The sequence below is a fragment of the Mauremys mutica genome, chromosome 6 (assembly GCF_020497125.1).
Source record: "Mauremys mutica isolate MM-2020 ecotype Southern chromosome 6, ASM2049712v1, whole genome shotgun sequence".
NCBI classification, from domain to species: domain Eukaryota; kingdom Metazoa; phylum Chordata; order Testudines; family Geoemydidae; genus Mauremys; species Mauremys mutica.
In genome coordinates this window covers 77776751-77794671 of record NC_059077.1, presented here as the reverse complement: position 1 = coordinate 77794671, position 17921 = coordinate 77776751, and the positions used below count along the sequence as shown (strand labels likewise).

General features: G+C 39.9%; 1 protein-coding gene across 4 annotated transcripts in view; it reads right to left on the bottom strand.

Annotated features, from left to right (window-relative positions):
• ADAMTS19 (ADAM metallopeptidase with thrombospondin type 1 motif 19) overlaps nucleotides 1-17921 on the bottom strand; it is a 271068-nt gene that overhangs the window by 137253 nt on the left and 115894 nt on the right. For all 4 annotated transcript variants that reach the window (XM_045022162.1, XM_045022160.1, XM_045022161.1 and 1 more), the window contains one exon: nucleotides 8028-8071. In XM_045022162.1, coding sequence (XP_044878097.1) covers nucleotides 8028-8071 — 44 coding nt within the window. The remainder of the gene's footprint in view (nucleotides 1-8027; nucleotides 8072-17921) is intronic.

Genomic DNA, 17921 nt, shown 5'->3' with positions numbered 1-17921 from the left:
TTCCACTCTTTTTTTTTGTACCCTTCCTTTCCCCATAGGAAATATTGTGTGAGGATTTTTTTATTTTTTATTTAAATTTATGTATGTGCTAATGCTTGTGTTCTTACAAAGCTTCGCTGGTTGATTGTTATGTGGTAAGCAGGCCACAAGGGTTTACTTTTAGAATATCAAGACTTAACTTTTGTTGGACCATGAAGACCTGCCTGACAATTTATTTCTGTCAACTCTTGGTAGGCAGTGGTGGACCTGATGACTGTCCCATGGAACAAAGACAAGAGAACAGAAGGCTAGGTGTTCTGTACTAAGGGTATGTCTACACTGCAACTAAAAACCAGCGCTGGCCCATGCCAGCTGACTTGGGCTGGTGGGGCTCAGGCAAGGGGCTATTTAATGGCAGTGTAGATGTTTGGGCTTGGGTTGGAGTTGAGGCTCTAGGACTCTGTGAGGTGAGAGGGTCCAATAGCTTAGGCTGCAGCCCAAGCCTGAATATCTACACTGCAATTAAGCAACACCTTAGCCTGAGCCAGCTGGCACAGGCCAGCTGTAGATGCCTAATTGCTGTGTAGAAATACCCTAAGGGTCTACAATTTTGACCCAGCTCTTTCCCTTGGGATACAGAAAAATCCATCAATGGGACCTTGTTGGATGAGACAGAAATCTTTTTTTTCTCCATTTTAGTTTGTTTCATGCAGTTTATTTTTGTAGTTGGTTGTTTAACTACCAGTTGTCATTTGTATCTTGTATGCTAGGGGGACTTGATTGAGAATGGGGACTTGAGAATGGGGACTTGATTGCCTTTTGAATTTTCTACTGTTAGCTTACTGCTATACAACACTCAGCTATAACCAAGTTAAAGTAATACAGTAATTTAGACTAAATTCCTGATATAGCACACAAAGAGAGTCTTTATATGTCATAATGTCTTTAATGTCATAATTCCTGGGCTACTTAGATGTTATTATGGTATTTTCATATAAACATTTTAGTAGCAAACATTTTAAAGATATAGCTTTGGGCAACAATGGTTTCACTGTGGGTGCTTTAACAAATGAAAAGAATATATTAGGACTCTGAACCCAAAACAAGTATTGGGATGCCTGTAAAATGTGCACTTTTACAATGTCATCTAAGATAATAAAACTTTGAAAGACTAAATTTGCACAGCAATGAAATATTGTTTGGCAGGAACTTCTATTTAATTACCTCCTCTTCAGAAGAACTCTGCACATACACTCCTCTGAGATCCATAAATAACTGGGGAAACTGTCATTCTTAAAGAATCAGGAAAGCTTCATTTGCCATTCTGAGACTTCTTATTACTTGGTAAATTCAAATGGGGCTGGGAAATTACAAGCAAATGGTATCAGTTTTGTAAGCTTGTTTCTATAGTGCTACATAACTATGTTGACTTCAAGCTAATAAAAAGTATCTCCATCTGCTGCAAAGATACCTTATTGCTGAAATGACCAAGTTTTAAGTTCAGTCTATCTCAAGCAAAATTCACCTATACAATTACTCCATTTCAACATAATGGATAAACTGGAGCCCAGTCTATAGATACTAAAGAAAAGCGTTGATCCTTTTCTGATAAACTTCAGTTAAATAGTCTGCAAAACAAGCAAAAAAAGATTTGAGTAAACTAAAACTGGAAATACTAGCTTTTGTTTTCCACTTTACAGCAACCAGTGTCACAAGGACATTTTTCTAGCTGCCATCAATCTTCTAGAAACAGTGACTGCAAATGCAAGATTTTATGTAGCACATGTGTTGTACACCTGTGGACTTCTAAGGTGGTATCAGAGGCAATATAACCTGAAAAATCAGGCAACACAGTGCATAGTACAATAATGAGATTCAGGTACATAGCAACTAATGTTTGAAAAGTTCAATCTTCAGTGCAGACTTAGAAGAAATATTGCCTCCAGGGAATGCAACTGATAATTTACTATAAAAAGGAAGAATGGCATTCATAAAACAACCTGCAAATGGTACATGTATCTACTTGTGCACAATCATTCCTGCAGTTCCCCTGGATCAGTGGTTTCCTCCAAATTTACAGGACTTACTTTTTGAGTACAGAATATTTTTCCTTAGAAATAGCAACTAGATTTGTTAATTAAATCTCTGTATAAGTTACAATAATTTTAAATTACCACTTTAGGAGTTTTGTTTGATGATTTTAACCTTTATTTGGATCTGTCTCACAAAAAATCCAGAAGTCTGAGTTGAAAATTAGCTCCCCTCTAGATAATTCCAAAATCTAAGACATGGACTATTATTTAAATTTAATAATGCACAAATATTTGATTTAGAAACATTATTAGTCAGTGTAATTTCTATCTATACTATAGTTGTTTTCATATATTATTTTTTGGCTAAGTCCATAAATGGCTATTAGCTAGGATGGGTAAGAATGGTGTCCCTAGCCTCTGTTCGTCAGAGGATGGAGATGGATGGCAGGAGAGAGATCACTTGATCATTGCCTGTTAGGTTCACTCCCTCTGGGGCACCTGGCATTGGCCACTGTCAGTAGACAGATACTGGGCTAGATGGACCTTTGGTCTGACCCGGTATGGCCGTTCTTATGTTCTTATGGTCTAATTGTTCATAAAATGTATTTTCCCCATGAATATTGATGAGTGTAATTTTTGTTGTGTCAATTCTTTTTAAATGAAGAATCAGTTGTACAATGTATTTTTGCAGGAATAGACACCTACAAGAAGTGGACAGAAAAAGAAATCTTTTTCAAATGCTCATCCTGCTTACACAACTCAATAACAGCCTCTTTGGGACAGGGAAAGAGAAGAAATGGTGGACCGCGAAAGGGAGAAGTGGCCCCTAACCAAAGCCCCTCTATGGACTTGAGAGGTGTCCCTGTTCCCCCACTCTCTCTCTTCAGGGAGCCCAGGAGAATGAAAGAGACCCTGGGACTGGTAGGAAGACCTGAGTAGCAAAAGGGGAAGGAATTTTCCCACACACACGCCCTTCAGCAAGACCCAGCAAAGAATAGGACAAGACAGGGGAAGTAGACAAATGGCCCTTCACATAGGGCCCAACCTAGAAGCAAGGAACAGCCTGGCCAGGAAGGGGAACGAACCACTACCTTCACTGGCTCCTCTATGGACAAGGGGTAGATTCAGTTTTCAGCTGGTAGAAGAACAAGTTGGTAATATTGTTTTAAAAGGGACACAAACAACTGGAAAAATGATTTCCATCTGAAAATTTTGAACCTACTATTGTTACAAATAACCCTTACCAGAACAGACAAGAACTAGGAAAAAAACAAAACAAAACGGTTCTCTCTCTGCCTCTCTCCGGTTTTCTACAGCACCCGTCGGTAGAGTATGCAAGTAGTTTTTCAATTTGCATACTTTTGCCCCAAAAATCATGAATTGTCTTAAAAATAATGAGATTTAAATAATAAATGTTTGGTTCTTTTTATTTGCCTTCTTGTTTTTGAGCCTTTAGGATACAGTTGGATCAGGTTTCTGAGCTTTCCTCTGCAACCATAAGGGCTAGAAACATTTTTTTTTTAAAAAAAAAAAGATCAGTTTCTCATACAATCTCTTGATTCTAGCAGCTGTGACTTTAGGAAAGACATCAAATATTGCAAGACGCATGATAAAATCATGAGAGTTGGCAACATTGAAATCAACACACTTAAGTAAATGGATCTATGTTGTTTTACACCATGCAAGGATCTAGCCCTATTGTTTTATAGGAAAGTGAACTCAATCAAGAAGGCAGTAACTGAAATTACTGTGGATTTGCACAATGTATGATCAAAACACGGCCCAAGGACTCTACTAGCTACAGCAAAATTTTCCAAGCTCTTATAGCTATAGTGTAATCCTTCATAAAAAAAATTGAAAATCAGAAGATTAAAAAAAATCTATATTTTAAAATGCAAAATATTTCAGAAAATTTAGTAGCCTTCATAGCCTTCAAAACAAAATATATTTTTACCATTTAGTTCACTTTTCAAAACTATAGAATAAAAAGTGGGGGGTTTGGTTGACTGCAAAGTTGTCCAACAGAATACAAAGTATTTCCTTCCACCTCTTTTTTTCTAAAATCTCAGATTCCAGGCTTCACAAATCTCTTAAAATGATATCTCTATATCTATAGAACTGAATTTTCTCCCCATGCATATATACATTTTCACCTGGAGATTTGGGTTACATTCAGGGAACCCATACCACAAAACGTGGACCATTTGTTCCTGAATCTAAAGCATAATTAAATATTTCAAGGACGGACAATAAATTTTGCATAAGCACTTTTTGGGGGGGAGAGGGATTAGTAAACAGAGCTTTAAATTGTAAAATTATCACACAAGAACTGTAAAAAATCCATATTTCTAAGACACAATGAATAAAATACTTCAAGAAGCAGCATTCAGCATAGAACCTTGTGCAAAACAAGATAGGAGGCTCTTAAAACTTTGGTTTCCTTGCCATACAAATACACTCAAATCTAGATTATATAACTCAATACTGGCACTTATTCATCTAGGTAAATATGTACTCATGTCAAACCTAAAATAACATCTTGAGCAGTGATGGCATTTAATGAATAAACACTAAATCCAACAATTATCTGTCTAGGGCCCATCACTGGGAAGAATTAGAGTCTGACATGACAATACCCATCAGTTAATACATCCTCCTTCAAGGTTCCTTTCTCATGTTCTCCATTTTGTTATTGGGTATCATGATGAAAAACACAACCTGTAAGAATGTAGGGTGAATAACACGGATGGTTACATTAATGTTTCACAGTGAGCTGCCTTATCACTCTCCTTGCCACACAAGATAAAAATGTGTATTTTGATGTGTCCATATTTTTTGTAATTTTTGGACAGCTGGGAATTGTTCAGCTGATATTACATTAGCATTTTTCATTGACTTCCTTTGGCAAATGCTGTAATTTATAGCATGTTAAGCATTCCTGGAATGTACCATCTCTTTTTGCCTATAAACATGTTATGTGAAGATTTATTGTAAGATCAAACTTCTCTTGCTTACCTTCTATCAAACTTTTGCTCACCGTCTAATCTAAACCTAAAATCAGCTTTGTGGTTTACAGAACCTAGTAAAAGCAAAATCAAAGATGCTAAATTAAGACACTCGTGCACTTAAGGGTGCTGCCTTCCCCAAGATTTACATCTAGCTCTATAATCCTCATAACATTGATGTAACGATCTTGCTCCTAGCCAGGCAGAGATGTAGTACACTGTAGAGGCAATAGTCCCAACCTCCAAGAAAGGGGCAAAAAGTTATAATTAGTCTTCAGCACCATTCCAAAGGCTAATTAACAGATTAACACTGATTTTAGCTAGAAAGAAATCTGTACTTCTAACTACATGCTATGCCCCACAGTACTCTATACTCTGCCTGGGGGAAATAACAGATTTATTTTATAAAAACAAATAGTATTTCAGATCACAAGGAAACTTCATATTCTGAGCCACTTTTGGAAACTAAGCATTCATTTGGCACATGACAACAGTTGAAACAACGGGAGATGGACCACCCTGTCTCCTGTACCATGAGGATAACAGGTTCCATTTTTTTAAACTTCCCCCTTTTTCCCAGGTAGGAGTGCAGCAGCCCCAGAAATAGTTGAAGAACATATTCAGTAAACTGTGACATCACCTCCCTACTGATTTTCAAATTCTGAAATTGAGGCTGTGATACTCCATGTAGCCCCAACCCCAGAAATGAATCAAAAGAGCCACTGCCCATGAGCTAGATGCCAATTAAAGACTCTCCCAAAGCTTCATTCCTTCTGCCTGTTATCCTCACCAGTCCTCCACAATGGCACTATTGTTACAACTGGACAAAGGGCCTGAGCTGCTCAATGGCTCCTTGTTTCTTCCCTTCCCTACAGCAATAAGATTACCAATCTCTCAGGATTCCATTTTGAACTATTCTAAAGCAAAACTATATCACCATCACTTCACAATATGGCTTAACTCAGCCCCCCTGGAAAGCTGAGCGTTCTTGCCACTCAAGGTATTCAGCACAGCATTAGTTCACCAGTACTGCCAATCGGGCAGACCACCCCCCTATCAATACAAATTAAAAAGACGACATAAACATCAGAAACATCAGCCAATGTCAGTCTGGTACAGTCTGTCACCTCCTACAGTACCAAATCAGAAGGATCTTTATATAGATCAACTCTACATCAATAGACAACAAACTTTAAACTTTCCATGAATTTATCACCAATTAATCGCCTCACTTGGTTTGCCTCAAGAAATTTGGTTTCTTGACCCTGCAGGTCCAGTACTAGCTCATCTGGTTTGCTGACCTACTGTACAGACCACAGACTCAGGCCCAGAGACAACAAATCTGGAAACAAAATAGACATTCTATTCTCGCCAGAGCTGAAATGAAAATTGAAAAAAATTGAAAAAAATTGAAAAAAAAATGCTTTGTGCACATCTTCTTTATATGTGAAATACAGGCACAAGACTATTTCAAGCATCCTATTAATTTACAGATCTCCAGATACCAAAAGATTTCCAACTGACCTGACAGAAATGCAGGCAGAATGGCAAAATTAAATTCAGAAGGCTCATCATAGTGAGAGATTTCACTATCCATGCAAACTATGCCTCAGATGCAACAGCATTAAGCTTCCCATCTGAACCCTCCATCTAAGATTTGTCATGGGTAGTCTCCAGACCTGGACCCACTGCCTGTACTCTGGACCAAGATCCTCAACCTGGATGGAGATATAAGAAATGTAAGAACTTCCTGGTCAGATAACTTTCTCCTTCAGGTGAAAACAACTGTTCCCCCATCACAAGGCAAGAAGAAACAAGCACCATGAATCAACTCTTGCCAACTTCCAAAAAATGTACTTATACAAAAAAAACCGTACCCAACTAAGTGGCCAACAAGTGGAAGAAATAGAGAGCACCACCAGTACCTGACCACTAAGATAGACACTACAGCACTGAAGTGCCCCATCCAACTCTACCACATAGACACATATCTTTGGGATGAAAACTCAGTAAGGAACAACGCTAGAGTCAATGACAAACAATCTAAGTCATAAGGAACATCTTTAAATGCTACTGCTGTGAATCAGGCAAAATGTTCCTACTACTCCTTAATCCTGTACCTTATAGGCAAAGTCACACCCTACAAAACTTTTCTTTTCTGTAAATTCAAAGTGGTTAAACAGCCACCTGTGCTGTCTTAATTTTGTTGAATCTATCTGTATACTGAACAATTGTGACTACACTTGGGTGCTAGGAGCCAAATTCTGACCTGGGGTAAAACCGATATCACTCCACTGACCGTAATGAATCTTTGCCCACTTAAACTAAGTCTCATTATGTAACCTTGATGTCCAACATGGCACACCTCAGTTCTCCCACCAGAGCTAGTACTGAAGAGCTGTCCTACTAGCATGGACAGTACCATCAGCTACTGCAGTAAATGTGTACTTGGTACACACTAGAGACTTCTCCTGTCAAAGCTGGTGATGAAAATGGTTGTCTCACTGGTGTGGGAAAAGAGTCAATTGAGTTCAAGTTCTACTTGTTACAATCTGACCTTGGTCAGGACACTGAACACTATATGCTTGGATAGGAGTATATTGTCTTCTGGGGTTGACTCAGTCTTTAACACGGTGGCTTTTCAACTGAAAAAAAAGAAACCTGCTACATTTTAAATAAATTATAAACATCCATTTTAGTTTAATGTTCTTAATTCAAATTTACTGGAAACACAATATGAAAGTGTTAAACTTCCAAGGGAGTAAGAAAAAATGGTTTGAAGAATCTGTTAAAATGAAAAGATTAGAAAGTCAAAGTTTTTTCACTTTGTTATATTGTTTTCTTAATGACAGGCACAAATCCAGACTGTTTATCATAACAATTTTAAACAGGTTTTGTATTAACTAGTCATAAATATTCATCCACAAATGTTGATGCGTTCACTCAACATTACATATTTACACAACACTGACTTTATAAGAATATATATGTTTTACATTTATTTACTTACCAACAGTATCACATGGTTCATCTTTATGTACGCAGAAATCCTTCCTAGAATTGGGCGAGGGGGAAAAAAAGACAAATTTTAAGCAAGCCATACTGTCAGATCAGTAATGATTGTGTGACCCATTTGCACATATTTTGTTTGGCTCAGTGAATAACTACAAGGCTCCATTATCTCAACAAGGAGCATAGTGAAGAAAATGCTGGGATTAACGAGGACACTTTAATATTAGTTTATCCACAGAGTAGATTTAGGGTTAATCAGGTGACAAAAATGTATAGTAACTCCTCACTTAAAGTCGTCCCAGTTAACGGTGTTTTGTTGTTACATTGCTGATCAATTAGGGAACATGCTCTTTTAAAAATGTGCAATGCTCCCTTCTAACGTCGTTTGGCAGCCGCCTGCTTTGTCCACTGCTTGCAGGAAGACCAGCCCATTGCAGCCAGCTGATGGGGGCTTGGAACCAGGTTGGACTGGCAGCCCCCCTATCAGCTCCCTGCTCCCCTAAGTTCCCTGTGCTGCAGCCGCCCAGCAGGCTATCAATAGCTGGCAGTTCAGCTGTCCCTCCCCCCACTGCCATGTGCTGCTCCTGCCCTCTGCCTTGGAGCTGCTCCCAGAAACTCCTGCTTGCTGTGCAGAGGGGGGCTGTCAGGGTGTTCCCCTCCCCTTACTCCTGCACACCGCTTACCCCTTCTCCATATAGAGTAGGGAGGGGACACAGACGGAGAGAGACAGAGAGAGCTTGGGACAGCAGCTGCTGTCTCAACTTCCTGATCTACTTAAAAAGACAATGCACTTAAGAGTGGGTCATCTTACTTAAAGGGGCAGTGTGCATCTTTCTCTCTCCCACACACACAAGATGTGTGTCTGTCTCTGATGGCTATGATGTCTCCCTTCCCTCATGTTTGTGCTGCCTTGTGAGAGAGACTACATTAACAATGTGTTAACCCTTGAGGGCTCGGCTGAGTGTTAGTTCATCATTTAGCAGCAAGGCATTCCCTGGGAAATATCCCTCCCTCTTGCACCCTCTAACTTCACCACCTCAACCAAGCTTCACAATCATCATCACCGTGAACAGTATCAAACTGTTTCTTTAAAACGTATACCGTGTGTATATCTATATAATATATAGTTTTTTGTCTGGTGAAAAAAAATTCCCTGGAACTTAACCCCACCATTTACATTAATTCTTATGGGGAAATTGGATTAGCTTAACATCGTTTTGCTTAAAGTCACGTTTTTCAGGAACATAACTACAACGTTAAGTGAGGAGTTACTGTACCTCACATTTAAATTACATGGGTCATAACTCTTGGTTGTTTCACAATTCTTTGATCTCTTGAAATGTACTTCTAGTCAGTGGAGCCAGCTTTACCAAACTCTAATTCTCTTATTTTTCCTTTTAAGAAAAAAAATCAGTAATGCTTAAGATTACAACCCAAAGCAATATTTGCTTTATCAATGTTAAAAGCATTGAATTATTGATGGTATTTGTGCCTAAAATGAAGCATAATCTGGACATATGCTGGAAAAGATTCTCTGCCAGTGCATCTTATTCTAAAATAATAGAAAGATTGCAGTTCGAGTCTTGTGTAGCTTCCCTGTAGTAAGGCTAACATAGCTGGCTACTATATATCCAGTTTTTATACATGTATTTCTATAAATATCAGTGTTTATTTGTTCCAATTCAGACAAGCTTTTTACTCCCATGTTGATAAACTAGTCTGACACTATCACATCTATTTTACTTGTTCTTAAAGAGAAATGGCTAGAAAAATGGACAAACATCCAATGGCAGAGTTTGGCATTTTATTAATAAGATATTAGTATTTACAGGTAGGTTGATGAAAGGGTTGTTGATTTTAAAGCTAACTGATGCCAACCTGTTGTTTTTAAAGGAAATTTAGACGAGAGGGGAACATTTCAAAACATTTCATATATACACACACAGTTACATGTGTTATACCATGGGTGATACTCCTCTATACTTTTGAATGGGCTGCTTAGGCCAGAGATGCCTCATATTATTTTAATACTCATTGTGTGTAGGTATATATTGCCATACCAATGTGAGTTGGGTAACTCTTGAACTACTCAGTGAACATTTCTGCATAGTGCATGTGCAGCATGACTGGTTCCAACAGCAATTCAGGCTACTAAATAGTTTCTGTGAAAAAGGCCCTTGAGTCTGTACATTTATAAAGTTTTAATCTATTCATTTATTCATATGAGCTAATCAACAATTGTTATATGAACCCTTTTCCTACCCTATTGATATTCACTCATCCTGAAAAATGACCCTATAGATATAATCCCTATGTCCTCACATTCCAACAAAATGTTTTATCTTTCATTATTATGCAAAAGCCCTAAGTTTGCAGCTGAGTGTGGCAATCAAGCTGTATTGTCTTCCATTGTCCATTTCTACAATACAATGTTAGTTTATTATGAAAGTCCACCAGGTAATCCATTAGGCAAACAGAATTTTTTTCCAACTATTACCTCACAACCTGTCTAAATATTTTTTCAATGATCAGATAATTGCTAGTGCGTGCAAGAGTATTTTTTGGGATGAGAGAGGAAGACAACAGAGCTACAACATTTTTATGAAAGCAACTACTGTAAACTAAGCGCATGGGATTGGTCCTGCTTTGAGCAGGGGGTTGGACTAGATGATTTCCTGAGGTCCCTTCCAACCCTGATATTCTATGATTCAATGTAATAGTACTGGATTAAAAAAAAACAAAAAACACTTTAAAATACAAATATTTTTTATAGTGAAGGCCACTCTCATGTAGGTGATTTGGGTGCAAGAGCAGCCTCGAGAGACTAGCTGTACAGGCTGGTGAACTTCAGACACTTGATCAAAGCAATGCCACAAGGGAAAGAAAGCAGTAAATGAATGCCTTTGAGTTCTCCAGTCATTTTCTTCTGGATAATTTAGGAATAGAAAAGCAAAAAATAGAAGAGAAAAACACAAAGGAATACAGACCCCCTAGCATAATCTAGGAACCCACTTAGATGAACCTTGGGCTTGGAGCCAAAAATGGTGAAGAGGAAACTAATCAGATGCAGGGGATTCTTTTATTTTTTCTAACCTGCAATAGATCATATTAATGCACTGGGTTGTACTATAATTCTTTGTCTTATGCTATGTCACTCAAGGGACCTATTGCGCTGTTAAGCAACATGGCAAAACCATAAGAAATATAGTACCTATGTTCAGTCTTGTGTGCATGTGTATCAACAGTCTGAGGACCTAAGCACCTATTCCCTTGCTACCACCATACCTCCTTCCCAACCATTACTATTAATTGGTGTTGCAAGCAGGAAAAAAGGGAGAACAGATCCTTGAATGTAATAGACAATTACAAAATTTTAAATTTGCCAATGTTTGCCTTTTGTTTATTGCATACATTTATTTTCACATATGAACAGTGATTCTTTTCCCTTTCTGTCTGAACTATGCATCCCAGAATTTCACTATGGGAGTTTGGGGAAATACATCTGTTATGTCCTGGCAATATGGAAATAAATAGCTCTTGAGTCCTACCTAAAATTGAAAAAATGTAACACATCCTTTAATTTTCAAGAATGAGGATGCATTACATTTGAGAATAGGCCCCTTGGTAAAGTTTTATGATGGTCTAGATATACCTATAAATGACTCATTCAGCAGTTGTTTTCTGATTCCTGTAGGATACTTCTACAAAGAATGTATCTGTGTTCTCCATATGTGTGTTGTCATCATTGAAACATGTTTACTTGTATAGAATATGTAAGGATTCCCTCCCACCCCCATTTGTTACATGCCAGCATGCTCAAGCAAAAAAAAACAAGAGATGACATGATCCCTGTGCCAAATATCTTATGGTATAAATAAATCATACAAAATGCACCGGGAGGTCCAGCGAAAGGTACAATCATTAATATGATTTGCTTGCTTTTCTTTCTCTCTTCTTCCTTAGATATAATACATCAGAGGGCTAGTGTCCGCATACATAAGATGTGCACAAAAATTTTGGGGGGCATATTACAAATACATAAAAATAAAATGCTCACATTGATGGGGGGATAAAAAATACCTGAGCTGCAAAAATTACTCTGTAATAAAGTTGAACAAAATGATCACTAATTGACCATGTTTATCAAATAGCAAGTCTATTTTTAAAATCCACATAAAAACAGTTATGACATTAAAAAACATTCAGAGATATTAGTGAAATTCTGCTTATTTAATATTAACTTTTTAAAGCATCACCCCACAATTATCTAAGTAAATAAGTCACCTCATGTGAAGTTTATCACTCAAGACTCTAATCCTAGAGCAATATCATGCCTCAAGGAAGGGGAGATTTAATGTGCATGTTTTGCCTTCTAAAAATTCAGTTTTTATCATTTAAACACCACCACTTCATTCTTCAACTTACACTCCCACTTGAATTCATGTCTGATAATGATGATATGTTTTGCCTAATTTAAAGAGCAATCGAACATTTAAAGACTGGAAACAACAATAAAGTCCCACTCAAGTCTCTTCTCCTATCTGTACCAAGCATGCAACTTCCATTAAAGCTACTGATGATTAAGTATGCATATGGAGGGAAGAATGGTCTCTTGTTCAAGTGGGAGTACAGTGGAACTTTTATGAGATTTATGACAGATTTTCAAGCTTAAATAAGGTGACTAATGGGAGAAAAGAAGCTTAGGCAGGAGCAGGCAACTACCAGTCTGTCATTTTAATACATTATACTTAACATGCAAACTTTTAAACCCATTAAATATAGCATTATAGAAGGTCCTTGGGGCAATGCAAAGATTAAATATCCCATTTCCAAAGTTAAAGCCTCCCATTATACTGGAATCTTTTGTTTTAAAAAAATATACATATAAAACACCAGCAGTTTGATACATAGCAGGGATGCATAGAAGAGGATGGGGAACGGCAGCAGAGGAAAAATGTATAAAAAACCCTCAAATCAAATCTCCATAGATAGTTTTGTGCCAAGCTGCCATTTTTAGATGTATTGAACTTTTGTGCTGTAAGCAGACTTGTCAACAAAAGTGCAGTTATTATGTCTAAATTCAAACTGGTTGACAGTTTCCTAACAAAATTTACACAAGAAAAAAACAAGAAAAAAATCTTCAGAACAAAATAAAACTTCCAAATCATCTCTTATTTTCAATTCTCTTAACTTCTAATGTTTCAAGCTATGCAAAATTGTAAGAACATACATTGGACTGGGTTCTTTATGAAAGGAAACCTAGTGCCACTACCAGGGGTGGCTCTGGAATTCTGCCGCCCCAAGCAGGGCAGCGCACCGCGGGGCGCGATCTGGCGGTTGCCGGTCCTGCGGCTCAGGGGGACCTCCTGCAGACGTGCCTGCAGAGGGTCCGCTGGTCCCGCGGCTCTGGTGGACCTCCCCCAGGCATGCCTGCGGATGCTCCACCGGAGCCGCGGGACCAGCAGACCCTCCGCAGGCATTTCTGCGGGAGGTCCACCGGAGCTGCGGGACCAGCGGACCCTCCGCAGTCATGCCTGCGGGAGGTCCGCCGGAGCTGCCTGCCGCCCTCCCAGCAAAATGCCGCCCCAAGCGCACGCTTGGCGCACTGGGGTCTGGAGCCGGCCCTGGCCACTACTAATTCTTTTTGTCCATGTTGATTTCAGGTATTAGGACGTATGGGACAATTGTCCAAGCAAAATGTTTTCACAAGTCACATGGCCCTTTTTAGCGACAGTTACGATTAATAGACCCCCTCGTGGCAAATATTTTCACTGTACTAGCAAATGCCACTATTTTGGATCTTTGTGGATGACTTGTGACAAAGTTTCAAATATTCTATTCTTTCCGTCTACATTTAGGCAACAAAACCTTTTGAAAAACACACCAATACAGGCTGTTGAACCACATGACACTTTCTAAGCATACTGTCCACTTCACTTATTTTAACGTGAACTGAAGGTCCATTCCAGAGGATATCAATTGCATTGGAGTAAACAAACAACTCATTTACTGTAGTTTGGAAGATTTACTGCAGGTCTATGAGCCTTCTGAATGATTTAATCTTCTGTTGGTAGAGCCAGAGGGCAAGAGCCTACGCACTTATAGAGAGTGCCATGTCACCTCTTCCCTCCTGGTGTGTGGCTTTAGGTAGAACACAGGTAAGTGGATACTTTGGTTGATTTGAAAGTCGATCACTACTTTGGGGATAAACTTTAGGTACAGTCTCTTTAATACCTTATCCATTCAGAAATCATATTTGGTCATCAATGAACGACAGTTTGAAACTGGAGATCAAGGAGTCTGACATCTTCCTCCAAAGAGGTCTATCCTCTTAGCCTCCTCATAAGGTGTAGACATGGCTTGTCTCTGCCTACTGTGCTCCATCACCACTAGTGAGTTGGAGGTAGGTAAGAATCGAGTATTCTGACCCTTTCACTTCATTTCAGCCCGTTATGATGCTGGTGGAACTGTGATAGTCATCTGCCAAAGTGACAAGTTTGACAATGGCTTCATTTATAGTGAGCACCATTTTACTTGGTCTGGAGCTGTGCAGGATGTCCAGCTGTCTGTGAGGGGTTTTCAGGATCTTCTCCAGGGAAATTTGTAGAGTGTCTGTTATCCTTTTAAAGAAGTCCTGAAAGGACTTAGGTTCATCTGGATATGACAGGAAGCTGGAATCCCAGCATTGTCCAAAGAGAAGGAGAAGGTCACCAGCATTCTGGCTGGTCTTCTCCTCTTGGATGCTTTTGTGGAGGCTGTGGTAGCTGTTCCTCCTCCTTGGGAAATGTACACCTCTGAGGTTCCCCTGCTCAATGGTCAAGTACTTTGTGTGGAACTTCCCCCTTGGCGTGGGGACCCAGGGTGATGGGTATCAGTACGTATAAAGGGAATACTAGGACACCCTGGCCACTTCCAACTCCCTGACTGGGCTCGATCTCCACTCCGGAGATGAGAGTCCCCCATATCCTCCTCCTGATTCCAATAACTCTGAGCCCAACTCTAACAGAGGAGCTCTCAGTACCAGACTCTACTCATCAACCATACCGGTGACAATTTAGTTCTACCCTGGCTTGAAGATGAGAACAGTGCGGGGTACCAAGGGGAGATATCCTGGTACTAGCACTGGGAATGTAGAGAATATCAGTGATTCTGGTTAAAAAGCATGATTAGGTTGCCCAGTGCTGAGAAATGGGCTGGAAACAATTTTGCTGCCCCAAGCACGGCAGGCAGGCTGCCTTCCGCGGCTTGCCTGCAGAGGGTCCGCTGGTCCCGCGGCTTCGGCATGCCTGCGGGAGGTCCGCCGAAGCCGCGGGACCAGCGGACCCTCCGCAGGCAAGCCGCCGAGGGCAGCCTGCCTGCTGCCCCTGTGGCGCCTGCAGAGCGCCCCCCGCGGCTTGCTGCCCCAAGCATGCGCTTAGCGTGCTGAGGTCTGGAGCCGCCCCTGGATGCTCCTATTTTCTTCAATCTGACATATTTTGGGAGGGGAGTCTCCCCGGTCAGAATCCGTCCCTGCACTCATGGACCTCTCCATGAGGAATCTTCAAACTCCAAACTCCTTTGACTGTTTTGTCCTTCTCAGGAATGACCTGCAGAGGGACAGGACATTATTTCCACCAGGCAGTACAAACAGGTATTGTGATCATCTGTTACCAGGAAAGGTTTCGGTAAGTTGACTATTCTTGAAGCCTGGGATTCTTGGCATGTTCTCCCTGCCTACCAATAGAGGAACTAGGGATGGGTTGGTACTGCAATCATCCCCTACCCAAGGGGGGAGGTCCCAAAATTTAGGGAAACATGCCCCAACAATCTTCCTAACTAACTAGACTAAAACAACTTAGACTAACTTTTTTAAAGAACTATTTACAGGAAAACTAAAGCTCCATCTTAGACCACGAGCAGTAAGATGGAACTAAATAAAGTTCAGCAGCCCCCTTTATACTGTCGGTGCGGAGCATGAAAAGAAATCATGCACAGACCAAATGGACTCCCCTAGGAAAAAGTTCTCTGGTCCTGGTGCTTGGGACACATGCATAACCTGAAGCACACTACACAGGAAGAAGCACTCAAGAAGAAATATAAAATCATTGCAGTTAGAATTTGCAGATGACACAAAAGTTGGTGGAGTGGTAAATAATGGTGGGGAGAAGTCAATTATATAGACTGATCTGGATCACTTTGTAAGATGGATTCTTTCAAACATCATCCATTTTAATACAGTCAAATGCAAGGTCATACATTTAGAAACAACATATACAGGTCATAAAAACTGGTAGACCATATCCTGGAATGTAGTCACACAGAAAAGGACTTAGGAGTAATGGAAGATAACCAATTGAACATGAGCTCCCCAGGCGATGTTGTAGCTAAGAGCAGGGCTGGCACTTCCATTAGGCAACCCTAGGCAGTCGCCTAGGGCGCCAGGATTCGAGGGGCGGCATTTTGTCCAATCCCCACAGGGCGCACGGGAGCATCCGGTTCCACTCCCGTCGTGCCGCCGAACAAGGACCTTCTGCCGACATGCCACGGAAAACAGCGGCAGGCAATTGAGCAGCTCAATGACTGCCGCTGTCGCCTGCGGAATTTCGGCGGAGGGTCCTTCTTCAGCGGCGCGATGGGAGTGGAACCGGAAGCTCCCACGCGCCCCATGGGGAGCGCACAAAATGCCACCCCCCGAATTCTGCCTACCCTCTGGCTAAAAGGGTAAACACCACACTTGTATATATAAGCAGGGAAATGTCAGGTAGAAGCAGGGAGGTAGCATCACCTCTTTTGTGAGCTATTAATGGAATAATGTGTCCTGGTTAGGAGTCCAAAGTTCAAAACGGATACTGAAAAATTGGAAATGGTTTCCAATATCTGGAAAACATGCCTTATAGTGAGATGCTTAAGAAACTCAATCTATATAGTTTATCCAAAAGAAGGCTAAGAGGTGATTTGATCACAGTCTACACATACTTCAATAGTGAAGAGATTTTTGATAGTACACAGTTCTTTCATCTAGCAGAAAAAGGCATAACACAATATAGTGGTTGAAAGCTGAAGCTAGACAGACTAAAAATAAGGAACAATTCTGAACACTGAATGTAATTAACCACTGAAGCAACTTATTCAGTGATGCAGTGGCTTGTCCACAACAGTCATATAATCACATCTCGATGTCTTTCTAAAAGATATGCTACAGCTCAAACAAAATGTATCAGCTTGATGCAGAAATTACTGACAGAGGTTCTATGCAGAGCTGTGCAAATAATGGATTGTTTGGTTTGCTGTCGGTTTCAAAAGATTGAAAACAGAATTTGGCTTGGGTCAAACTGAAACCAAAATTTTTCAGGATTTTCAGTAAATTGAAAGATCAAAAATTTCATTTTGGGTCAAATAAAATGTTTCTTTTTAACATTTCCAAAATCAGGAACAATCTGCCAAAACTACAAAATTCACAACTGTTTCTTTAAACCAAAATCTGCATTTTTCAGTTCAAAAAACCTTTCATCCAAAAAATTTCACCCAGCTCTAGTTCTGTTTTATGCAAAAGGTCGTACTAGATTATCATAACTGTCCCTTCTAGCCTTTAAATCTATGAATCTATAAATCTGATATATGTACTATGAGGGGAAAAAAAATTCCACATCAGTATGTTAATATGTGATGGGTCAGTAGGAGTGGGAGAATATTCTAAGCAGAATATGTACAGCTGGTATAGCCCAGCCCACTCCCTCCATTCCAGAGAAAACATGAATTCTAATCCTGGCGTTAGTGCATACTCTCCTGTGTAAATTTTGGTAAGTAATTGGACCCCACTGTTTTAGTTTCCCTATAATGTGGAAACAGTAATACTTACCTACTGACTGCATGCTGTAAATGTTGTGAGGATTAATGTTTCGAAAGAATGATT